The sequence below is a fragment of the Eubalaena glacialis genome, chromosome 7 (genome assembly GCF_028564815.1).
Source record: "Eubalaena glacialis isolate mEubGla1 chromosome 7, mEubGla1.1.hap2.+ XY, whole genome shotgun sequence".
NCBI lineage: Eukaryota > Metazoa > Chordata > Mammalia > Artiodactyla > Balaenidae > Eubalaena > Eubalaena glacialis.
In genome coordinates this window covers 70,965,388-70,991,770 of record NC_083722.1, presented here as the reverse complement: position 1 = coordinate 70,991,770, position 26,383 = coordinate 70,965,388, and the positions used below count along the sequence as shown (strand labels likewise).

The following is a 26,383-nucleotide window of genomic DNA, read 5'->3' as shown; positions in this document are numbered from 1 at the left end:
TGAACCAGGAAGAAATAGAAAATATGAACAGACCAATCACAAGCACTGAAATTGAAACTGTGATTAAAAATCTTCCAACACACAAAAGCCCAGGACCAGATGGCTTCACAGGCGAATTCTATCAAACATTTAGAGAAGAGCTAACACCTGTCCTTCTCAAACTCTTCCAAAATATTGCAGAGGGAGGAACACTCCCCAACTCATTCTATGAGGCCACCATCATTCTGATACCAAAACCAGACAAAGATGTCACAAAGAAAGAAAACTACAGGCCAATATCACTGATGAACATAGATGCAAAAATCCTCAACAAAATACTAGCAAACAGAATCCAACAGCACATTAAAAGGATTACACACCATGATCAAGTGGGGTTTATTCCAGGAATGCAAGGATTCTTCAATATATGCAAATCAATCAACGTGATACATCATATTAACAAATTGAAGGAGAAAAACCATATGATCATCTCAATAGATGCAGAGAAAGCTTTCGACAAAATTCAACACCCATTTATGATAAAAGTCCTGCAGAAAGTAGGCATAGAGGGAACTTTCCTCAACATAATAAAGGCCATATATGACAAACCCACAGCCAACATTGTCCTGAATGGTGAAAAACTGAAACCATTTCCACTAAGATCAGGAACAAGACAAGGTTGCCCACTCTCACCACTATTATTCAACATAGTTTTGGAAGTGTTAGCCACAGCAATCAGAGAAGAAAAAGAAATAAAAGGAATCCAAATCGGAAAAGAAGTAAAGCTGTCACTGTTTGCAGATGACATGATACTATACATAGAGAATCCTAAAGATGCTACCAGAAAACTACTAGAGCTAATCAATGAATTTGGTAAAGTAGCAGGATACAAAATTAATGCACAGAAATCTCGTGCATTCCTATATACTAATGATGAAAAATCTGAAAGTGAAATTAAGAAAACACTCCCGTTTACCATTGCAAGAAAAAGAATAAAATATCTAGGAATAAACCTACCTAAGGAGACAAAAGACCTGTATGCAGAAAATTATAGGACACTGATGAAAGAAATTAAAGATGATACAAATAGATGGAGAGATATACCATGTTCTTGGATTGGAAGAATCAACATTGTGAAAATGACTCTGCTACCCAAAGCAATCTACAGATTCAATGCAATCCCTATCAAACTACCACTGGCATTTTTCACAGAACTAGAACAAAAAATTTCACAATTTGTATGGAAACACAAAAGACCCCGAATAGCCAAAGCAATCTTGAGAACGAAAAATGGAGCTGGAGGAATCAGGCTCCCTGACTTCAGACTATATTACAAAGCTACAGTAATCAAGACAGTTTGGTACTGGCACAAAAACAGAAATATAGATCAATGGAACAGGATAGAAAGCCCAGAGATAAGCCCACGCACATATGGTCACCTTATCTTTGATAAAGGAGGCAAGCATATACAGTGGAGAAAAGACAGCCTCTTCAATAAGTGGTGCTGGGAAAATTGGACAGGTACATGTAAAAGTATGAAATTAGAACACTCCCTGACACCATACACAAAAATAAACTCAAAATGGATTAAAGACCTAAGTGTAAGGCCAGACACTATCAAACTCTCAGAGGAAAACATAGGCAGAACACTCTATGACATAAATCACAGCAAGATCCTTTTTGACCCAGCTCCTAGAGAAATGGAAATAAAAACACAAATAAACAAATGGGACCTAATGAAACTTAAAAGCTTTTGCACAGCAAAGGAAACCATAAACAAGACCAAAAGACAACCCTCAGAATGGGAGAAAATATTTGCAAATGAAGCAACTGACAAAGGATTAATCTCCAAGATTTACAAGCAGCTCATGCAGCTCAATAACAAAAAAACAAACAACCAAATCCAAAAATGGGCAGAAGACCTAAACAGACATTTCTCCAAAGAAGATATACAGATTGCCAATAGACACATGAAAGAATGCTCAACATCATTAATCATTAGAGAAATGCAAATCAAAACTACAATGAGGTATCATCTCACACCGGTCAGAATGGCCATCATCAAAAAATCTAGAAACAATAAATGCTGGAGAGGGTGTGGAGAAAAGGGAACACTCTTGGACTATTGGTGGGAATGTAAATTGATACAGCCACTATGGAGAACAGTATGGAGGTTCCTTAAAAAATTAAAAATAGAACTACCATACGACCCAGCAATCCCACTACTGGGCATATACCCTGAGAAAACCATAATTCAGAAAGAGTCATGTACCAAAATATTCATTGCAGCTCTGTTTACAATAGCCAGGACATGGAAGCAACCTAGGTGTCCATCATCAGATGAATGGCTAAAGAAGATGTGGCACATATATACAATGGAATATTACTCAGCCATAAAAAGAAATGAAATGGAGGTATTTGTAATGAGGTGGATGGAGTTAGAGTCTGTCATACAGAGTGAAGTAAGTCAGAAAGAGAAAAACAAATACAGTATGCTAACACATATACATGGAATCTAAGGAAAAAAAAAAAAGGTCATGAAGAACCTAGTGGCAAGACGGGAATAAAGACACAGACCTACTAGAGAATGGACTTGAGGATATGGGGAGGGGGAGGGGTGAGATGTGACAGGGTGAGAGAGTGTCATGGACATATATACACTACCAAATGTAAAATAGATAGCTAGTGGGAAGCAGCCGCATAGCACAGGGAGATCAGCTCGGTGCTTTGTGACCACCTAGAGGGGTGGGATAGGGAGTGTGGGAGGGAGGGAGATGCAAGAGGGAAGAGATATGGGAACATATGTATATGTATAACTTATTCACTTTGTTATAAAGCAGAAAGTAACACACCATTGTAAAGCAATTATACTTCAATAAAGATGTTTAAAAAAAAAAAAAAAAAAAACAATCTGGAAAAAAAAAAAAAAAAGACTCCGTGCTTCCAATACAGGGGGCATGGGTTCAATCCCTGGTCAGGGAACTAAGTTCCCACATGCCGTGAGGCATGGCAGAAAAAAAAAAAAGGCTTAAAAGAACGTGTTTAGACTAAAACTCTACATGAGGTTTATGCCAAACTGGTGAAGTTTGATTAGAGTATGTATATATAGAGTGCATGTGAGTGTTGGCACCCCATTAGTACTTATAAACTAAATACTACATGTTTGTTTCATAAATATTATTTCTTAAATTATACAAGTCTAAGAGATAAGTATTATTATCTCCACTTTACAGATGGAGAAATCAAGATTTGAAGATAACTAACTTGCTCCTTGGTCACATGGCTAATAGGAGGCAAACTGAGATTTCAAACTTATTGTGTAGGGCCCCAAAGCCCAGATTCTTTCCACTTCCCCCAAAATCCCTGGAAACAAATGTGCAGAGAGGTCATCTGAAAGTCACAGGTGAAAGGTCTACTGTCCCTGTGGAACATAGTGAGAGCAATGGACAAAGATTCTGGTGTCAATCCTCCCTTCTTTCTTATACTCTGTGGGGCAACAATTAACAGATGAACCCAAGGAAGTAACCCCTCTGACAAGGTTTCTCTACCCCAATAATGATATAGGTCAACCCCCCTTCACTAGCTATGCTCAAAACAAAACCTCATAGAAGAAGAAAAAAAAAAAGAAGATTTAACTAACTACAGCTGATGACTTAATATGTATAAAAATATTTTTTTAAAAGCTGAGCAAATGTCTACAGAAGTTTTACTATGTTACTGTGTAACTGAAATTACACAGTGCATTAGAACTACACAGGCAGAACAAAATAAGACTGGTTTCCAGATTCCTACTTCTGGCTTTAAAATAGGTAAAGACTGACATGTGCATAGAGTACAGCGAATATCTGAACCCACACAGTAAGTAACACTGTAAACACACGTGAGAAGTACCATGAAGATATTCAGACCCTTTGATCCATTATCCTACCGTCAAGAATTTATTTCAGGAAACAGTTTAACAGAAGTAAAAACATATTTATACCGAGAATGATTCACTTCAGCACAATCTTTCATGGTAGGAAGAGAAAAGGAAACAAACCAGATGCCCGATGCGAAGAAAAGCATTTAACTGAAACTGTGCTATGACAAAATGGAACACAGAAAAGCCATTAAATGTTATCATTACAAAGACTTGGTAGGCTAATGACAAAATGTGATAAAATGTTTAGTGGAAACAACTGAACATAAAACAGTAGCAAACTAACTTCAATTATATATAAATTTGTAAATGCGTAGAATACATAAAAATATGAAAATACCTGGACTTGGGTCATTTTAAAGAATTTTTAAATATTTAAAAATCACCAAGTCTCATCTTTCAGGGGAAAAAAAAAAAAAACTACAAATGAGAGTATAGACAAGTGCTATCAACCTAGTGAACTATATCTGTAAGTCTGTTAGATAATGCATAATATACATGATTAACATATGCACCTACCTCATCCCTCAACCTCTGTAGGGAAATAACATAGCTTACCTTAATTCATCTTGCATTTCTGCTACTTGATCCAATAAAATACTTAGTCGATCCCATCTCATATTTTTACATTCCTTATGGAAGTCAAAGGCAATATATCTACCAAAAGAAAAGATATTCAGAAAGTGACTGAAGATTATTCATTTTCTTTCTGTTAATAATACCTTCATAAGCTGATCCTCTTCTCTACATACATATCACCTGGGAATAGTAGAGCCTCCTTCACTTTGGGTTTACCACTATACATATACACATGCATGCAGGCATGCACAGACACACCCACCTTCTCATGCTCATATCTACTGAAGGAAAAAAATACACACACACACTCTTCTATCTTCACGTTTTTCTAGAGGCCCTCAGATAGGAGTAAAGAAGCCCAGTGAAATGCTACAGAAGTGAGCTCAGGTACAGCAATCAGGCATGTTAATATAAAGTAGTCTTGTCCAACTGAATATCTACTGTATATTTATTCTCTACTCCCATGTACAAAGAATAGGGTCTCTTTTTGATTTTCAGATCAATTAAGATGTTCAAAATGGTCAAATTCGATTCAGTCCAAGGAGGACTGGACTGTCTGTTGTGTATTAGGGGCTGTGAGAAGAACAGAAGCAGGATGGTCCCCACTCTGGTTAGTTACTGTTCATCCTACCAAAATATTCATTATTACTATCCATACATCACACATACATGTGGTAGAGAGAATTTTCTTGTCCATCAATCTGTAATGGGCTGTTTTCAGTTATCTAATATTTAAGAGGTATAAATCTCAAAGTTAGAACACATCTAACAGGGAAGGTGTCCTACTATGAGCTGGAAGATGTTGCCCCTTGAGAGGGGGAAAAATCATTAACCAACTCCCGAAAGTCAAGAGAGGAAGAAAGAATGAAGAGAACCTGGGCACCAGGGTACATGAAGATTCTCACACACTGCACTTCTACCCAACTTCCTATTCAGGGAGCAAGTCAAGTCATAAAGGAGGAGGATTAGAAGAACATTACACTCTCATCTACAGAGTAAAATTCAGATTAGGTGTCTGCTCTCATGGAGCCTTGGCTCCAATGGCTGAAGGGACATCAATGTAGGGTGGGCTTCCAGCAGGTCAAGAGAGAGGCTTCTATCACCTCCATGGTTATCTCAGGGGAGAACGGGGTACTTAGAAATTAGTATAAAAACAGAAGTTAGCCAACTGTGAGGCCAGACTTTGGGAAGACTGGGAGGTGGGGGGAAGCATTTTCAAAGGCAGCTCCACTAGAAGTGGTGGTGTAATAGTTATTTTTGGAGTGCTCTGACCATAGCTCTAGACTCGCCTGAAGAATTTAAGTGGCTCACAGCACATAAATGCATTTGGATTCTTAAGCTTGTATCCTTCTAAAATTACATTTGTATCTTCTAAGAATGTCTTACATCATTATATTTTGGTAACAACAGCTTTAGGGTGTTTATTCCTTAGCAGTATGTATCCTCCAAGTGCCCCGGAACACCAAGGGCATAACTTTAGACTCTGACTTATGCCTCAAGTTCTCAAAGTTAGCTGCTGCTACAAACACTAGAGGCAACTCTGGAGGTGAGTATACCTACAGAAACCCTCTGAAGCACAGACAGGGGCTTAACCAGGGGTGTACAAAGGAGGCAGCAGATAAACTTTTTCCAGAATAGACATGTTGGACTCTAAACCCAGTGATTCTGATTTTTCAGGTCTTAGGTATATTCTGAGTAATTCCTCTGAGGATTTTGAGGCACACCCTGGATAGGAATCACTTCTTTGACTCATCCAAGTGTGTTTGGGGAGGTTCCACTATGAGAAGGCAGAAATGGGCATGGAGTAAGGGTCTGATAAATTTGCTAGAGTTTTTGAGTTGGACAATAGACTTAAATTCTTCCCCACAGGTTCATTATATCTTTCTATTTTTGTGTATGTTTAAAATTTTCCGTAGGTTAAAAAAAAATTCTCCCCAAATAACCGAGTACCATTTCTTTTAAAGTCTTCCCCCAATGCCTGTGACCACTTGCTACCACAGTATACCCCCACCTCCTACCCCGGTTTCCTGATGCAGAAGCTCCAAACAGGCTGACTCATTACCCTGCACATTTCCACAGGGCAACTGTTTATGTTTTAGGATCCCCCCTCTTTTGGCAAGGCTACACAGAATTTGTAACTGTTGCCTGGTGCCTTACAGGAGGGGCAAGCTGCTGCTCCAGACAAGGCCGCCATGCAACAGTAAATTGCTCCAGCTCGTGTGGTGGTCAGGACCAGGCAGACCACACCAAACAATCATGAGTAACTGAAATTCAAGACCCAATGGGCAGAGCGACACAAAGCCTCAAGGAGAGGATTTTAATCAAGGACTAAACTTTTACAAAATTAAAATTAAAATTCAACTGTTAAGAAGTTATTCTGCAACATGAATTATGCCAGAGAAAATTTCAAGCTAACAAAATCATGCTTTGAAAACAAACTGAAATACATCTAGAGAGATCTATGTACTTACGTATACATGCACTGCACATCTACTCTGAAAAGACCTACAACAGATTTCTAGTGAGGTACCTGATCATTCCATTTGCCAAGGAAGACACCATTGTTGCAAACGCCTGTTCAAGTGGCTTCTCTGAGCCCTTCTGATTAACCTGTAAAAAATTAAAAACACCACAGCTTGCTTTCTTTTTTTTTAAATATTTGTTTGTTTGTTTGTTTATTTATTTATGGCTGCATTGGGTCTTCATTGCTCCGCGCGGGCTTTCTCTAGCTGCAGCGAGCAGGGGCTACTTACTCTTCATTACAGTGCGCGGGCTTCTCGTTGCGGTGGCTTCTCTTGTTGTGGAGCACGGGCTCTAAGCACCCGGGCTTCAGTAGCTGTGGCACGTGGGCTCAGTAGTTGTGGCTCACGGGCTCTAGAGCACAGGCTCGGTAGTTGTGGCGCATGGGCTTAGTTGCTCCGCGGCATATGGGATCTTCCCGGACCAGGGCTCAAAGCCGTGTCCCCTGCATTGGCAGGCAGATTCTTAACCACTGTGCCACCAGGGAAGTCCCACCATAGCTTTCTTTTAAGTTTAATTAAAAGGACAGAGTGACATCAGCAAAATGGCAGACTAGGAAGCTTTAAGCTCTCATACCCTCACAAAAACATCAGAAAAAAGAGAAGCTGTCAAGCCAACTTTGTAGGAGCTCTAGAAAACAACCAAAGGTTTATAGCAACCAAACAAATGTCCAATCAAGATAAAGCCAACCTCAAAATTGTAGGACAATTCTGTAGCATTTTTCTTGCCCTTATCTCATCCTTTCCCCAGTGCAATGACGATCTTAGCTTAAGCAGCGGCAACACAGTTCTCAGCCCCCCTCCACAAATCGGAAGAGCAGACCAGACCTTATTTGCACACTGCTCATATAAGCTACAAGAGGACTATAAACCAAGACGCCTAGGGCAAGATATTTCAGGTGGAGACATAAAATAGACCATCTAAAGCCTGCAGAAGCAGCTGGGGTGACACTCTTTGAGAAATTAGGATACTCAAAAGCAGCCACGTATATGGAGGGTTTTAGACAGCCGTATGCATACCCAAGCAAGATGCATGCTCAGAAAAGTCCTGAAAAGACCTTAAGCTTTCACCTCAGGCTAATCCCTACGTTCAGAGCAAGCCTAAGTAAATAAGTGAAGGACTGCTCCAACACAGAAGCAGTCTGCAGAGATTAGGAGATGGGGTTGTTCTCTTTTTTGTTTTTTCCTTTGTCTATTTCAGTTCCTTGTATTCAAGGAAATTTCTGTCAAAACATTAGCTGAACACAAGCTAAAAGAACGGAGACTTCAGTGAGCATACACAACAAGGAACAGTCTTTGCAAGAATAGTTTGGAGGGGCTTCCCTGGTAGCGCAGTGGTTGAGAATCTGCCTGCTAATGCAGGAGACACGGGTTCGAGCCCTGGTCTGGGAAGATCCCACATGCCGCGGAGCAACTAGGCCCGTGAGCCACAACTACTGAGCCTGCGCGTCTGGAGCCTGTGCTCTGCAAAAAGAGAGGCCGCGACAGTGAGAGGCCCGTGCACCGCGATGAAGAGTGGCCCCCACTTGCCACAACTAGACAAAGCCCTCGCACAGAAATGAAGACCCAACACAGCCATAAATAAATAAATTTAAAAATAAAAATAAATAAATAAATAAAGGCAGAAAAAAATTTTAAAAAAATAGTTTGGAAAAGTCTCAAAACGAATAGATTACTACAGCATTCAATGATCAAAACAAAAACAAAACAAAACAACAGCAAACCCCTGGGAAAGAAGAATCTGACTTCCAGAGTTACTACATTATAAACATCCAATGCCCAGTTTTCAAGAACAACAACAAAATCATAAGGCATACAAAAAAACACAGGAAAACAAGGCTTATTCAATGGGAAAGGATAAATTGATAGAAACCATCCCTGCAGAAGCCTTATTTATAAAAAGCTTTCAGGGAATTCCCTGGTGGTCTAGTGGTTAGGACTTGGCGCAGCCTGGGTTCCATCCCTCGTTGGGGAACTAAGATCCTGAAAGCCGTGTGGCGTGGCCAAATTAATAAATAAATAAATAGGACTTCCCTGGTGACACAGTGGTTAAGAATCCGCCTGCCAATGCAGGGGACACGGGTTCGAGCCCTGGTCCAGGAAGATCCCACATGCCTCAGAGCAACTAAGCCCGTGTGCCACAACTACTGAGCCTGTGCTCTAGAGCCCTTGAGTAACAACTACTGAGCCCACGCGCCTAGAGCCCATGCTCCGCAACAAGAAAAGCCACTACAATGAAAAGCCCATGCACCACAACGAAGAGCAGCTCCCGCTCGCCGCAACTAAAGAAAGCCGGCGCCCAGTAACAAAGTCCCAATGCAGCCAAAAATAAATAAATAAATAACAAAAAGCTTTCACAACAACTGTCTTAAATATGCTCAGAGCTAAAAGAAAGCATGGACAAAGAACTAAAGGAAATCAGGAAAACCGTATATGAAAAATTGAGACTATCAACAAAGAAACAAAGTATTCAAAGGAATGACATGGTAAGTCTGGAGCTCAGAAGTACAAAATGGAAATTAAAAATTCACTAGAGGAGTTCAACAGCACATTTGAGCAGGAAGAAAGACGAATCAGCAAACTTGTATAGGACAAAAGAAATAATCAAGTTGAAGCAGCAGAAAGAAAAAAGAATCGGAAAATTGAACGGAGCCTGGGGGACTTCTGGGATAGCATCAAGCAGACAACATATTCATTATGGGAGTCCCAGAAAGAGAAGAGAGAGAGAAAGGGACAGAGAGATTATTTAAAGAGAAAATGGCAAAAAACCTTCCCAAATTTGATGAACGATACAGATCTTCAAATCCAAGAAGTGCCCAATCCCCAGATATGACGAACTCAAAGAAACACACCAGTCACATTATAATCAAACTACTTAATGACAAAGAGAGGATCTTGAAAGCAGCAAGAGAGAAAGGACTCATCACATACAAGGGATTCTGAATAGAATTATATGCCAATTTCTCTTCAGAAACCTTGGAGGCTAGAAGGCAATGGGATGATATATTTAAAGTACTGAAAGAAAAGAACTGTCAACCAAAAATTCTATATCTGGCAAAACTGTCCTTCAAAAATGAGACAGAAATTAAGACATTCTTGGATAAACAAAAGCTGAGGGAGTTCATTATCCCTAGACCTGCCCTACCAGAAATGCTACAGAGAGTCCTTCAAGTTAAAATGAAAGGACACTACAAAGTAACTTGGAGCCACATAAACAAAAACATTCTGCTTAGGGAAATAAGATACAAAGGAACAAATATTACACAATACAATTTATATGGGATACCTAGAATAGACAAATTTATAGAGACAGAAAGTAGAATAGAGTTACCAGGGGCTGAGGTAAGAGGGATAATAGGAAGTTACTGTTTAATGGATACTGAGTTTCTGTCTGGTATGATGAAAAGTTCTGGAAATGGTCAGTGGTGATGGTTGCACAACACTGTAAAATATTTAATGCCACTGAATTGCACACTTAAAAATGTTAAAATGGTAAATTTTGTTTAAAAAAAAAAAAGATGCTAGGGTTTTATTCCCCCCAAAATGTAAGAAACATACCAGATTGATTATGACTTGTTTTCCATAAATAATTATTTGTGAATCAAAATGCCTTTGGAAACCATCCATCTAGAGAGGGGAAAAAAAAGAGTTACATACTTTACCAGATTACATTATAAGAATATTTATAAGATGTTAAAAAGTATCTCCTTAAATGTCCTATCTCTATATTCAAGAGAATGACATTAAGATGGACTATGTCTTCTAGATATTCTAAATACTATGTAGTGAGTAGTAATTATAAGCCATTCTACTCTGAGCTACAATATTACTATTTTATTTCTGAGCATGTCAAATAGAATACACTAAATATTCTAAACAGTGTAAGACTGCAAATCTTACTGAGATCTCTCAAATCGAAATTTACCAAGTCATTCAGTTTGTTTTTCCACATTTCTAACATGCCATATACACAGTCCTTTGGTTTAGAAGCTCACTAAGTGCCAGAACCAAGGAGAAAGGCCTCAAAGATGTTGAAGTCTGACTTATGAGAAATAAATACATGCTCTATACACAAACTATAATGCCACTAAGCTTCTATTTATAGCCAATGAAAAAAGCATGGAAGATACACACATGATTTGCTACTTTGTTGATCAGTGGCAGTGGTTTGTACTTGAGATTTGGTCTTTGAGACCAGTACAGTGGTATTGATCCTCGAGTCTAAAAGAAAAGAAAAGATATATAAAAAGAAACATACACACAAACTTGTTTTTCTCAGCTTATTGTCAGGGGTATATACAGTATCAATGACCGCAAAAGAAAAAATAAAAATGCGATCTACTAACTATGAAAGAAATCCATGCATAACGGCTCCTAAAATTCATATTTTGGGGCATACATTTGGAAAGGACTTTTTCTGATTTTATATACATGCACTTGTGTAGTAGACAGTTGTGTTTCTCCTAAATTCTAAAATAAATCAATTTTTATCTACAAGTAAAAATTACCAAGTTACGTCTGGTATATAATTTGGCATTATAATAAAACTAGAAATTGCTTTATTCATTCTCGAAAGAATATGTTTATGAACTGAAAAATATTTTTAGCCATTAATACTCTGGAGCAGTAAGTGATCCACAACTCAGATATTATGTCACAATGAATGCAAGGCAGGTAAAGTCAGGCATAAGCCAGCTGCTTGTCCTGTCATCACTGTCCTGAAGAAGTCTAAGGGGTTAAGCAGACCAATGGCTCCATTTCTGTAACCCTTGCACCTCCTACCCTACCCTCTCCTTTAGGGATTTAATTCAAGGGCAGAAAACCTCAGCAGCTGAGTGCCAGGTTAATGGAATATCCTTGTTTTGGGTGAACTTTTTCCATATTGTAGACAATGATATTACTTTAAAAAGGAGAGAAATTTCAACAATATGTCAGGAAATTACAATCCAAGTAGAAAAGACCAACTGGCTGGCTGCCTAACAGACACGTTAACTTGCCTGTACAAATGAAGCTCTGCTCCCATTGTAGTGCACAATTTGTTCTGTTTCTACAAAGTTAGCTGCATGGCCTTCAGAATCAATTCCTGAATTGGAAAAAAATTAACTATATTTATTACATAAGAAAAACATCAGAAACTCACTAATTCACTCTAACTTGAAGAGAATTAAGTCAGTTCAAATTAGTGGAAAAGTACTTATAAAACTAAATTTCAAACAAATGCATAGTCCACCATCAGAAAGCTAACAAAGCTCACTCATTTAAACAGGCTTAAAGGGAGTATTAACGACCTATTAACAAACAAATAATGTTGGCTGCTATTTAATATATCAATTGTTTATATATACACAATTCCTCTAAAACAGTGTTTCTCAAATTTTGGACATATTTTAAAGAAAAAACAAGTTCTCAAAAACCTCTGACAGTATATCCATAGATCCCAATTTTGGAGGTTAAAACCATTAAACACAATATTAAATGCAAATGTGGGCCATTATGTTAACAGTATTTTGTTATAATGATGCAAATGGTCCAGCAGATGCTTACAATTTTACTTATCAAAATGAAAGCACAAAAACTGTATATGATCCTACAATTTCTACAACTCCATGAATATACCCAAAAAAACTAATTTGAAAAGCACTGCTCTTAAATATTTAGCCTTGATTTGGTTAGTTCTTTCAAATGTTTGAAGCATTACCTTACTATCTTGTTTACATTATCTTTACTAAGAAAAGCTTGCTAAGCAAAGGCAACTTTCAAGTGAGTCCCTGACTCAAATTATTAGGAAAGAAAAAAAAAAAATCAACAGATTTTTAATGATCTCAAATATTTCTTAACATCCTTTCTATCTGACGTACTTCTAAAACATATAACATTTTGAGGTGTAACATATAATATCAGTGTTTCTGTTAACATATTAACAGAAGGGAAAAAATTATGAGTCAAATCAGCAATAAAATGCCTTCTCAGTACGTTCTAAAATTACTTGTCAGAAGCATGGGCTATACTTGGTTCTGTCCAGAATTCCCATTAAGGAATAATATGTAGTTATTTTAAAAAGTGAGATTGAGAATAAGAGTGAGATTGTGTGTGTGTGTGAGAGCAAGTGAGCGTACGAGATATCTTTATGAAGGGATTTCTAATATATATTAAGTTAAAAAAACCCAAGGTGCAAGAAAATGTACACAGTATACAACCACTGTCTGCAAAAGAAGGAGAACATACTTGGAATGGCATAAAAATTATCTGAAGGATAAGTAAGAAACTAACAACAGATCAGCTGGTCGAGAGGTAAGATGCAGCAGATGAAGTCAGAAATGAGAAATATTTTTTAACTGCATATCTTTTTATACCTTTGATACCTGATCTATGTGACTGCATTACCAATTCAAAACTTTTAATTAAAAAATATGACTCCATCCAAGAAAATCCAGATACAAGGGCATTGCTAACTCTAATCCTGGTTGTGTGATCTTGGCCAGGTCACTCACTAAATGTCTTTCTTCCTCTGCTATATCACCTATACTAAAGGAGATTAACCAAATGACTTTTACAACTTCCTGGCCCAAAACTTCTATGATTTACCTAAGGGTCCATAGGATTTTATTCTGATATACTCTGGCTTAAAAAAAAAAAATAGAGTTCAGGAAACTCATTTTCATAATGACAGTAACTTCTAATACAGATTTTAAAAGCTTGGTTTAAGCAAATTAGCGTGTTGCTAGCACAAAGCCTAAAGAATGCTCAAATGTAAATCTTCAAAGTTGAAGGCATAAGGTCAAATGTCTAGCTTTATACATGCACAGAAACCAAGAGCAATAAAAGAAAATACTTTCTGATATGAGTTTTAGGTTATTGAAAACTATAGTGAGTTCAGCTACGCTTTCAGACATCCAGCAAATAACATGAGCAATTCCTCTTAAAGCAGTAAGAAGCAGCCTACAGTGTCTCATTAACATCTGCAATGTAACTACAGTAGCTGGAGTAAAGCACAGAAGACCTACCTAATTATCATAATGAAGCAGGAGATAAATATTTAGCGAGGCTATCAAATGATGAAACAAATAAAATACAAAAGGTTACATTCATGTTACCATGAGCCAAACATTAATTAGAGATAGATATAACCCAGTACCAAATTGTGCTGACAAAATTAATCTCACCTCTTACATAATAGCGGACACCAGCTCTGAAACAACTCCTCCTCGAGATGAGAATCCAATCAAAGTATTTTCCATTAATAGAACATGAGTGCATAGTAATAACTTAACTACATTAAGAAAAATATAACATATTGCAAAATCATATGTATTATTTTCAGATGAAATTTGAATCTATCTACCGTAGTAAGAATGACTCTGCCTTTAGAAAATAAAAAGGATAGAGAATATGCAAATTTTTGGTTCTCATGAATATTCACAAGCCTTTAGTACTGATTGTGAAGTTTTGTCAAGTCAGTAACCCTATAATGACATACAGTCAGTGTGTTTAAGTGGTTCATTACAGTGTTTCTATTTAAATAATATGATTTCCTTTCCCAGATAGTCTCAACCACTTTCTGAAAGTAAAGAATTAAATATTAACCACATCACAAAAAAATCTTTGAATGAAAGACTTATACATTTAAAATAGATTAACCTTCCAATAAGAAATGGAAAAAAGGGGGGAAAAAGACTAAGCTACTGAAGTTTATATTATATGCATAATTACAATTACAAATAACAGTTGCTAAGTATATAAAGATTTATAGATCAAACTGTAAATTAAAGATCATTCAGAAACAGAATGTCTCTCTCTCTTCCTCATAGGTTTGGGTTTGCCCTATGGTTATTTCCTATACAAAACATTTTGCTTAATATAATTTGATTCATCCATTATAAAGCATAAGAGCATAATAAAATAAATATCTATAAACCTACCTCCAACTTGCGAACAGTATCAATGCCCTGAATCTAATATCTGTTCCTTCTTCATCCCATCCAACTGCCTTCTTGCCCAGAAGCCCTGTGCAGACGATTCCCCTGCCTTCTTAGTTTCATTATATGCAACCATGACTTGAAAACACACAGCTTGCTTTTGAGTTTTATAAAAATGGCACAACACTCTTAATAAACTTCAAGTCCTTGTTTATGCCCCCAGTAAGTACCTAAGAGCCATCCTTGCACTGCATGAAGCAGTAGTTCGGTCCTCTTCAGTGTTGTGTGCAATCTATAAGGACCGTATCACAACAGCCCTAATTCTTCTGCTGATGGAACTCGTGGTGCTCAGAGTTTGCTCTAACAGTGGTGCCGTGAACATTTTTGAAAAACCTCCTGGTATAAACGTATTGGGTATGCAGAGGGGAAGGCCTGGTAAATCCATAAGGAAATGCGAAATAATTTTCAAAATAGTGGTACCAAATGATACTAACAATATGAATTTCTTATGATTCATCCCTCTCTATCACCTGGTATCATCAGACTTAATAATGAGTCATCTTGAGCTCCCAATTCACAATCCTTTAAAACCACAGTACTAGAGAAGACTCCAAAGCCGTATTTACTCATTCATTCACCCAAATTATCTATTTGGAGCAGGGCACAAAGATGAATCAGACATGGAGTCTGCCTCTGAGAGAACTGAGTATAGCATGGAATATGTCTGTTTTATGAATCATTTTCTTCTTATTACAAGATGAATATCCATCCAAAAGCATGGAAGGAACGAAAGAAAAATAAAAATCATGCAGAATCCCACCACCATGACACAACTTTTAAAATGTCGATGTATTTACTTCTAATCTTTTATCAATTAGTGACTCAGCTAATGGCACTGCTTCCAATTTCACTGTGAAAATAAAAGCCATCCACAGGCTCCCACCACATCTATCTACCTACTAGCCTCCACGTCCACCATAGCTGCTTCCTTTCTACTATGGCAGATGAGCTGGATGGTGGACAAGCTGTCTGTGTCTGGCCTTTGACCTGTGTACTAGACCCCACCCCTCACACACTCAAGGACATTGCTTGAAGGTGCTCCCACCTTCTCCAAAATCTTTCTTCCCAACATTTGGTAACAGCCCCCATTTGGGGAGGAGTTGGGGGAACAGGAACATAACCTCCCTCTCTAATGGTCATTTTTAAACAACCAGCAGCATTATCAGCTGATGAGACCCTCTGCTTGGAAACCTTATTTTCATTTGCTTCTGGGACACTGCTCTCACTTGGTTGGTTCTTCTCTTCCGCACTTGTCTTTGCTGGTTCATTTTTCCAACTTCAAATCTTAGAGTAACTCTATATGACTCGTCCTTTCAGTTCACTTACTTTGGTTCCCCCACTTCAGAAGTCCTTTGTCCTGAGGCCTGTAGTCTGTGGCTCTAGCATTTATTCACTATCTAGAACCCCCTTCAGGCTGTCTTCTCTCTTTCTCCACACCGTTTTCTTCTCTATATACATTTCTTCCTTTGATGATCTCATCCCACTTGATGGCTTTAAATGCCATCTATACCCTGAGGACTTTCAAATTTATGTCTCAAAAAAAAAAAAACACTTATGTCTCCAACATGGACTTCTCTCCTAAACTTCAGTTCCATTAATCTATGTCTTCTTGACAATCTCTACTTGGATATTTACAGAAATCTCAAGCTTAACATGTCCAAATAGAAGTCCGGATACTCTGGCCTGCCTTCCACCTCGGCTCTTCCCCACCACAATGCATGGTTTCCTTCCACTTACTCTGGCCAAAAATCTTAAGTCATACTCAATCCTCCTTCATTCCCCATGTACAATTTGTCAGAAAATCCTTTTAGCTCCACTTTCAAAACATATCTAGAACCTGACCATTTTTCATCACCATCAGCTACCACCCTGGTCCCAGGCAACATCACCTCCCATCCAGATTACTACAACTGCTCCTAGCTATTCCTTGCAACCTCCCCTGCTCACCTTTGGCATATTCTCTACATCACTGTTAGAGTGATCCTGTCTTACCATGACAATCCTCTACTCAAATCCCAATAGTTTCCCTTAACAGTTAAAGTAAAAGACAAAGCCTCTAAGGCCCTGCACGATACGGGTCCAGCAGCCTCTCTGAACACAGCTCCCACTCCCTGTCCGTTCTCTGCTCCAGTCACGCTCCCGCCTTGGGCCCTTTTTTCTTGCTGATCTCTCTCTAAATACATGAAACATCTGAGGACAGTTCTGGTCAAAAAGCTTCACTAAACAAAAGCCAATGTAAAGCTTCAGATTTAAAGCTAAACAGATAAACTGTTTCTGAAATCACCTAGAAAAAGTGTTCTATAATCTCATTTGTTATCATTTGCCCATTCACAATCTCATTTTGGAATTAAAAAAACACATACACACAATTGGCCCAAACCCTTAAAGCACTACCTAAATAGTACGCTTGTTATTATTTTATCCTTAGGAGAACTTAAGAGAGCTCCAGGGAAAAACAAAAAGAAAAACCAGAATAAATAAGAGCTTTTATCCTGCCATTTTCTGATTTTTATTCCCCCACAACTGTGGAAAATGTTTCCTGCATTACTTTTCTGTTTTTAAGTATAACAAGCATAATAATTTAAGGAAATCATACTAACATAATGAACAAATAAATCACAGACTGTTGTGTTAGTTAATAAGCTTCTTTGGGGGTATGTGAAAGAAAGACCCCCTCAGTTTCTGCAGGGCAGAGTCCTGATGATAGGCACTCATCAGCACATTGTGCTTACCCTTTAACAGTCAGCTCACTTTGCTTCCCTATTTTTATTATGATGTCTATGATAAAGATAAGCTTTAAAAATAAACTTACAATTAGATAACCATTACTCATTTTGCATTTGTACTACACCTCACCCCAAGCATCATTCTTTGTACACCATGTATTTTCATTTTTCTGTGGCTATTTCAAATGACAAATATAATTTTTAATTGTAATTCTCCTCTCCAACTTGCTGGTTACCCTAGTTCCTGAGTCTAACTTTTTTAATTCCTAAGGAAAATTCTCAATAGGCTAAAACTATTCTTGTTTATTGATACAAAGTGTAGTAAAGCCAAAACACAGTAGACATATTTCTTCTTTTAAAACACCAGCACCAGAGAGCATTAGTCAGTCTAAAGAGTTCATTCTATTAAAAAAACAATGGTCATTTACAACCAGTATTCTAAGATTTTATGTTAATGGTTTGATATTATTATCAAAAGAGATTTCTACTAATTCTAAAATACTCTCCTCATGTAATATTTGAGACTGTCTTTAAATCTAACTTCTAATAATATTTAAATAAAGGCTGCTAGAAAACTAAAGAGTAATATGTAAGGATACAGCCATATAATACCGGAAGAGCAAACCGATGGACCTGAAATGAAGATGTATGTTACGTTTAGGAATAAATAAACTTCAAAAATAATAAACAAAAAGAAGCACTATATAAAAAATATTTACAGATGGGGAGGTAATATACAAATACAACAAAGTAGTAAGCTTATGGGTAACTTTTAATTTTAAAGACATTTCTCTAATGTAACATTGTCTTTTTAATTAAAAAAATTTAAGTATGTGCTACAATCATTTGGGCTTGAACATTTGCAGATTTTGGAACACTAATAAAACTACATGAAGTTGCAGAATGTTTATCTCCCTCCTTCTCAGTCTTTGCCCGAAACAAGTTCACTGCTCCAGGGAAAAGATATCCCCACGCTAATGGGTTCCAGGGAAAAGATATCCCCACGCTAACAGGTTCGCAGTTTAAACTACTTTTCCCGAAAAAGCAAAGCAAATGCCAAGAAATAACACCATTAGGCAAATCTGTTTACCTAGATTCAATACATTATGCTTCCTAGGTGGCCTCCTTGTTTACATCTCATTTGTATAAACCAAGAACAGAGGAAGGTGACACCTATGCATGTCTATCCTGGGTGACTGAAGGGAGTCAGGTTCCCATAGGAAGACAAATGCAGAGCTCTCCACTGTCTGGGGAATTAGCTCTGGCCTGATTTCTAACATTATTCATCTACCAAGACCCATTCTCTCTCTCTCACTTATAGAAAGCAATGTATTTTTACTGAGGTATTTTCTTCAACCTACAATGATGTGGGAGGGCAGATCGGATCAAAGTCCATAAGTTATAAACAGAGTTAAATTAGAATTCTTTACCAAAATCCTTGGCAATTAGGTAGCCATTTTATAACATGTATTCAATTAAAACTTGAACTGTAACAAATAAGCTGGTTTTATTTAGTGTACATTACCTCTGGCTGAGCAGAAAGTTCTCTTAAAAGATGACCATTCCATACAAACCGCTGGTCTGCCTAAGAGAGAAGTTTTAAAATTAATATTCAGTATCTCCTGCCAATTTGAGTTTCTATAGAAAGAAAAGTATAACAATCAATGTCTCCACCTGGTGGCTAGGAGCAGGTCTCTTTGACATGTTGCAAAAAGAACTCCACTTCCCCGCCAACTTGCCCCTCCTCCGGGTATCCCTGTCTCGTTGCCTCAAGACAGTGCTGCTGGCCCATACAGAAACCTGGCAGTCCTTGCAGGCTCTTTCTCTTATATTTAATCAATCATCGAGTCCTAAATCCCCTTCCAGATCCATTTCCTCTTCTACATATCTATTCTCACCACCCCTGGCTAACACCTGACTGCAGCCCAACTACTAAAACAGCCTCCCTGGCCTCACTCAAGCCTTAGCCTGGCCCTTCACACCCTTACTCCACATGCTGCCAGCAGCTGTTGTCTAACATGACACATCTCTTGTTTGCTGGAAATTCTTCACTGGCTCACTGTCATCTAAAGAACCAAATCTTCACATGGCCTAACCAGTCCTGGAATCTGGCAACCCCTACTTAACTCTCTGCTCTCATCTCTGGCCACTCTGACGTTCAAACTATACAGAAGGAACTCCCTCAACAACTCAGCAGACTAACCAATTCTCTTCATTCTCTTTATAAAACACAGCAACAGACACTCCCCTGTCCCCTGTCACCAGCAGAAAGTCACGAGGAGTGGCTCTTGCACTCAGGCATAACCAGCTGAATGGTACACTTCCTGAGATTCAGACTGTGTGTTCCCAATCAGTTTGTGCCAGTTCTTCTTATTATTCATAACATAATTTAACTATTTTATAAATCAATGAAATATGACTTAAAAATAAACTGTTCTTTCTATAAAGTTGAATGATTTAGAACAGAACTTGATAAAAGGCAAGCTGCTAAAAACAAAACTTCTGTTGAATTAGGAGGAAAAATGGCAACTATAAAAGATTGGAGAAACATGGTAAAAATATATAGTATTCCGCAAACAGACTGCTCTGTGTCAAAATCTTTAAACAGACTCAAACTGGAAAGCATTATGGATATAATTTATACAGGAAAGACAATTAGGAATCAAGGAACCAAAAACAAAGAAAAGCTTATGATCCTACATCAAAAAATTGACCAGTCAATGTAAAATTGTATGTTTTAAGTTGAGATAAAATGTTTATAGTATATATGGTTCACTTATCACTTTTGTGATTCCCAAAGTTATGGTAACTTTGACTCTTCTGATTAGCTGACAAAAAATTCCCTCCCATCCCAACAGATGAGATGGCTTCTTCTTCAGTTTAGCCTAATATTGCCACTGCCTCTGACTGGAACCCTCCTTCTCCCACGGCCGCCTGATCAATAAAGCCTATTCATCATTAAGCCTCGGCTCAAAAATCACCTTCCTCTGTACAGTCGTCCCTGACTCCCCCAGACAGAGTGAGTACCGTCTTCCTTCAGGATCCCACCACACTTGGGTACCTATCTCTGTGACAGCAATTGTCCCTTGTTCTGTGATTGCCTGGACTTCCACTTCCCCAGTAGACTGCAGGCTCCCGCAAGGCAGGGGTATGTCTTTTCATCCTGTGTGGCCGGTGGCTAGTACAGTGCCTGGTACATAGCAGGCATTTGAGAGACATTTCATAACAAATGGAGACTGCAGCAAAAAAGCAAGAGTCTCTTTGCAGTTAAAAGCCAAATTTCTTCATTGCTTAGCTTACATCTAAACTTACATTGAAGCCTACATATAATCTTACAAAATTAGACTATAAAGTCTTTAAAAAGCCAGTCAACTAAAATATTGATTTAGGACTTCCCTGGTGGCGCAGCGGTTAAGAATCCACCTGCCTATGCAGGGGACACGGGTTTGATCCCTGGTCCGGGAAGATCCCACATGCCGTGGAGCAACTAAGCCCGTGCGCCACGACTACTGAGCCTGTGCTCTAGACCCCGCGAACCACAAATACTGAAGCCAGCGCGCCTATAGCCCGTGCTCCGCAACAAGAGATGCCACCGCAATGAGAAGCCTGTGCACTGCAAAGAAGAGTAGTCCCTGCTCGCCGCAAATAGAGAAAGCCCGCGCGCAGCAACAAAGACCCAATGCAGCCAAAAAAAAAAAAAAACGATTTAGGTTGAGCTATATAAAATGATCATTTTTATTGGTCAAATATGGTCAATTAGTGGCAATTTCATATGGTCCAACCTAACAGATATCTGACTTTTTTTTTTTTGACAGCAACCTTTTAAATGCTGTCTGCCCCCTAAACATATCTACTTTTGCTAACAAAAAATCAAGGCAGCAATTATCTAGGTTCCTGAACAGCAGAAATTTTATGTTGAGATCATCTGAGGTCCAGTTTTAAAGATACACTTAAGTCAATAAAATAACCAAAAACCCCACCCTAAACAAAAGCATATTTTTCAAGTTCTTAACAAGTTGTTACTTTTCTACTTGTAAAAACTATAAATAACACCACTGCAGAAAGAACATCATGCATTAGAACATTAATTTTACAAGTACAATTGTGTTGCTAATGCTAATAATTGTTATAACACAGAACACTGAGAGCTAGGAAATTACCAACATTCATGTTTAAGCTAGATTTCTGAAAATGGACCCCTGTGGTTCTCAATCCTGTCTGTGTAACATACACAGATTCTGGGGTCCTGAATTTGGAAATGAGATGTCTATTTGAAACATGGTATACTTTCAAAGCCCCATACATGATCCTGATATAGCCAGGACTGAGAAAAATCAATATGTATTTTATGGATGAAATAGAGACAAGCTCCTTAAAATTAAAAAAAAAAAAAAAGTAATAACAATTGAAGATTAAGCTTACCCTTTCCAAGAGACTCATTTCCTGGAATTCTGGACTAGTGTTAGACAGCCGCTGCAAAGTATGGGTCAAATCATATGTCGTTGAAAAGTAAAACCCATCCACACTCAAGACGTGGTTTATCATTGCTAGGAAAGTTTTGTTATCTTGTAACTGTAAACAAAGGAGAGCAAATAATCAGTCTATCTTGTACTTGAAAAGGAATCTATCAACATGACAAAAGAGTGAAAATAAAAACCTATAAGTTCAGCCCTGTTAAATGCCACTGGCACAAAGACTGGGCGAGGAGATGCTCACCATTTCCCCAGGACCTGGGACAGTTCCTGATACATGGACAATGCTCCACACTATAGGGTATTATATTAACTGATTAGGTAGACCTCCTTTCCCATTGGTGTCCTTCACAATTTTTACTTTAAACGGCAGAAGAGTTACTTTAACAAAACATCACCACTTTAGGTTATGACCTACTGTGTCCCAGACACTTTACAGAGATTCTCCTTCATCTTCACAGCAACCCCTTGCTAGTTTAGCATTAATTATCCTCATTTGACAGAAGAAAAACATAAATTCATGAGGGGCCCAGTAACGGAGTCAATAACGAGAGAACAATACCATCCTCATCCCTAAGAAACTTAACTGGTTTGGGCTAGTTGGGAAGTAAAATGGAATTCTTTACAAAAAAAAAAAAAAAAGCAAAGACTGAAAAGAAAAGTCCAGGAGAGAGAGAAGTGGCCAAGATGGTAGCGTAGGAAGACCCTGAGCTCACTTCCTCCCACAGGCGCACCAAAACTACAACTATTCACAGAACAACTATCTATGAGAGACCTGAAGACTAGTAGAACAGATGTTTCACAGCTAAAGATATAAAGAAGAAACCATGATATGGGTAGGAGGGGTGGAGACCTGGTATAGTCAAGACCCACACTCTCAGGTAGGTGACCCACAAATGGGGAGAATAATCACAATTGCTGAGGTTCTCCCCAGTGAGCAAGGGGTCTGAGCCCCACGTCAGCTACTGAGGCCAATGATCTTGCACCAGGAAGACAAGCCCCCAGAATGTCTGGCTTTGAAGGCCAGAAGGCCAGCAGGGTTTGTGTGCAGGAGAGCAGGACAACTGTAGGAAACAGAGACTCCACTCTTAAAGGGCCCATACAAAATCTCACATGCTCCAAGTCCTAGCGTGTAGGCATTTGAAGGGAGCCTAAGTCAGACCCACTTAGTGATCTTTGCGAGCCTCCTGGAGAGGCAGGAGGCAACTGGGACTGCTACTGGGGGTGCAGATGTTGGCAGCAGCTGTCTTAGGGAGTTTGTTCTACCACGAGGACACTCATGCTAGCAAGTGCCATTTTGGAGTCCTCCTTCTGGCCTATTAGTGCAGGGGCTTACCTGCCCACCAGCAGGCAGGCACCAGTGCCAGGACACCCCAGGGCAAACAACAGAAAAGAACAATGAAACTAAGACCTGTTTTTCTGATAAGATAAATAGAAATTGATAAACCTTCAGCCAGACTCATCAAGAAAAAAGGAGGTAGGGCCTAACTAAAATGAGAAATGAAAGAGGACAAATTACAACCAACACCACAAAAATACAAAGGATCATAAGAGATTATTACAAATAATTATGCACCAATAAAATGGACAACCGAGAAGAAATGGATAAATTTCTAGAAACGTACGATCTCCCAAGACTGAATCAGGGAGAAACAGAAAATATGAACAGATTTATTACCAGTAACGAAATTGAATCAGTAATCAAAAAACTACCAACAAAGTCCAGGATCAGATGGTTTCTCAGGTGAATCTACCAAACATTGACAGAAGAGTTAACGCCTATCCTTCTCAACTATTCCAAATAACTGAGGAGGAAGGAATGCTTCCACACTCATTCCATGAGGCTAGCATTACCCTGATGCCAAAACCAGATAAAGACACCGCACACACACAAAAAATTATAGGCCAACATTACTGATGAACACAAATGCAAAAATCCTCAGCAAAACATTAGCAAATCAAATTCAACAGTACATTTAAAAGATCACACGCCATGATCAAGTGGTACTGATCCCAAGAACGGAAGGACAGTTTAATATCCACCAATCAATCAATATGATACACCACATTAACAAACTGAAGAATAAAAATCATATGATCATCTCAATAGATGCAGAAAAAGCTTTTTACAAAATCCAATATCCATTTATGATAAAACCTCTCAACAAAGTGGGTATACAAGGAACATACCTTAACATTATTAATAAAGACCAGGGAATTCCCTGGCAGTCAAGTGGTTAGGACTCCGTGCTCTCCCCGCTGAAGGCCAGGTTCAATCCCTGGTCAGAGAACTAAAATCCCACAAACCATGCGACAGGGCCAAAAAAAAAAAAAAAAAAGACCATATATGACAAACCTACAGCCAACATCAAGCTCAACAGTGAAAAGCTGAAAGCATTTCCTCTAAGATCAGGAATAAAACAAGGATGCCCATTCTCACCACTTTTACTCAACATATTATCAGATGTCCTAGCTACAGCAATTAGACAAGAAAAAGAAATCAAAGGAACCCAAATTGAAAAGAAGTAAAATTGTCACTGTTTGCAGATGACATGATACTATATTTAGAAAACCCCAAAGTAAAGATGCCACCAAAAAGCTAGTAGAATAGGACTTCCCTGCTGGCGCAGTGGTTAGGAATCTGCCTGCCAATGCAGGGGACACGGGTTCAAGACCTGGTCCGGGAAGATCCCACGTGCTGCGGAGCAACTAAGCCCACACGCCACAACTACTGAGCCTGCGCTCTAGAGCCCGTGAGCCACAACTACTGAGCCCACGTGCCACAACTACTGAAGCTCGTGTGCCTGAAGCCCACGTTCCGCACAAGAGAAGCCACTGCAATGAGAAGCCTGCGCACCACAACGGAGAGTAGCCCCCACTCGCCGCAACTAGAGAAAGCCCACACGCAGCAACGAAGACCCAATGCAGCCAAAAATAAAATAAATAAATAAATTTTAAAAATAAAAATAAAATGGCAGGATATAAAATTAATATATACAGAAGTCTGTTGCATTTCTATGCAGTAACAATGAACAGGAAGAGAAATTAAGAAGACAATCCCATTTACAACTGCATGAAAAAGAATAAATTACCTAGGAATAAATCTAACCAAGGTGGTAAAAAGACCCGTCATTAGAAAACTGTAAGACACTGACAAGAAAACCATAATTCAAAAGGATACATGCACCCCAATGTTCACTGCAGCACTATTTACAATAGCCAGGACATGGAAACAACCTAAACGTCCAACGATAGATGAATGGATAAAGAAGATGTGGTACATATACACAATGGAATATTAGTCAGCCATAAAAAGGAATGAAACTGGGTCATTTGTAGAGATGTGGATGGACCTAGAGTCTGTCATACAGAGTGAAGTAAGCCATAAAGAGAAAAACAAATATCGTATATTAACACATATATGTGGAATCTAGAAAAATGATACAGATAAACCTATTTGTAGGGCAGGATTAGAGACGTAAACATAGAGAACAGACATGTGGACACGGGCAGCAGTGGGGAGAGGAGGGTGGGACGAACTGGGAGATTAGGTTTGACATAAATACACTACCATGTGTAAAATAGATAGCTAGTGGGAACCTGCTGTATAGCACAGGGAGCTCAGCTCAGTGCTCTGTGACGACCTAGATGGGTGGGATAGGGGCGGGCGGTGGGAGTGAGGTCCAAGAGGGAGGGGATATAGGTATAGCTGACTCACTTCACCGTACAGCAGAAACTAATACAACATTGTAAAGCAATTTTACTCCAATAAAAAAAATTTTAAAAGAGTTAAAAAAATGATACAAACAGACCCATAGACAGAGAACAAACTGGTGGTTGGCAGTGGGGAGGGAGGGGTAGGAAGGACGAGTGAAATAGGTAAGGGAGATTAAGAGATACAAACTTCCATTTATAAAATAAGTAAGTCATGGGGATATAATATACAGCATACAGAATACAGTCAATAATATTTTAGTAACTTTGTATGGTGACAGATGGTAACTAGACTTCTCATGGTGATCATTTTATAATGCGTAAAAATATTGAATTACCATGTTGTACACCTGAAACTAATATATTGTAAGTCAATTATACTTCAATAAGCAATAAAGGAAGATCCAGTAAAAGCAGTGTATCTATTTATTTTCTGATAATCATTTTAGCTGGCTTTCCCGATGAATACCAAGATTGACATTTGTTTTTATCCTTGTTT

At 38.5% G+C, this 26,383-nt stretch overlaps 1 protein-coding gene across 2 annotated transcripts in view; it reads right to left on the bottom strand.

The window, feature by feature from the left end:
• SACM1L (SAC1 like phosphatidylinositide phosphatase) overlaps window positions 1–26,383 on the bottom strand; it is a 60,757-nt gene that overhangs the window by 10,261 nt on the left and 24,113 nt on the right. For both annotated transcript variants that reach the window (XM_061196630.1, XM_061196631.1), the window contains 9 exons: window positions 22,121–22,270; window positions 19,224–19,283; window positions 18,298–18,331; window positions 14,160–14,261; window positions 11,994–12,079; window positions 11,131–11,217; window positions 10,555–10,623; window positions 7,008–7,087; window positions 4,457–4,555 (listed from right to left, as the gene is read on the bottom strand). In XM_061196630.1, coding sequence (XP_061052613.1) covers window positions 4,457–4,555; window positions 7,008–7,087; window positions 10,555–10,623; window positions 11,131–11,217; window positions 11,994–12,079; window positions 14,160–14,261; window positions 18,298–18,331; window positions 19,224–19,283; window positions 22,121–22,270 — 767 coding nt within the window. The remainder of the gene's footprint in view (window positions 1–4,456; window positions 4,556–7,007; window positions 7,088–10,554; window positions 10,624–11,130; window positions 11,218–11,993; window positions 12,080–14,159; window positions 14,262–18,297; window positions 18,332–19,223; window positions 19,284–22,120; window positions 22,271–26,383) is intronic.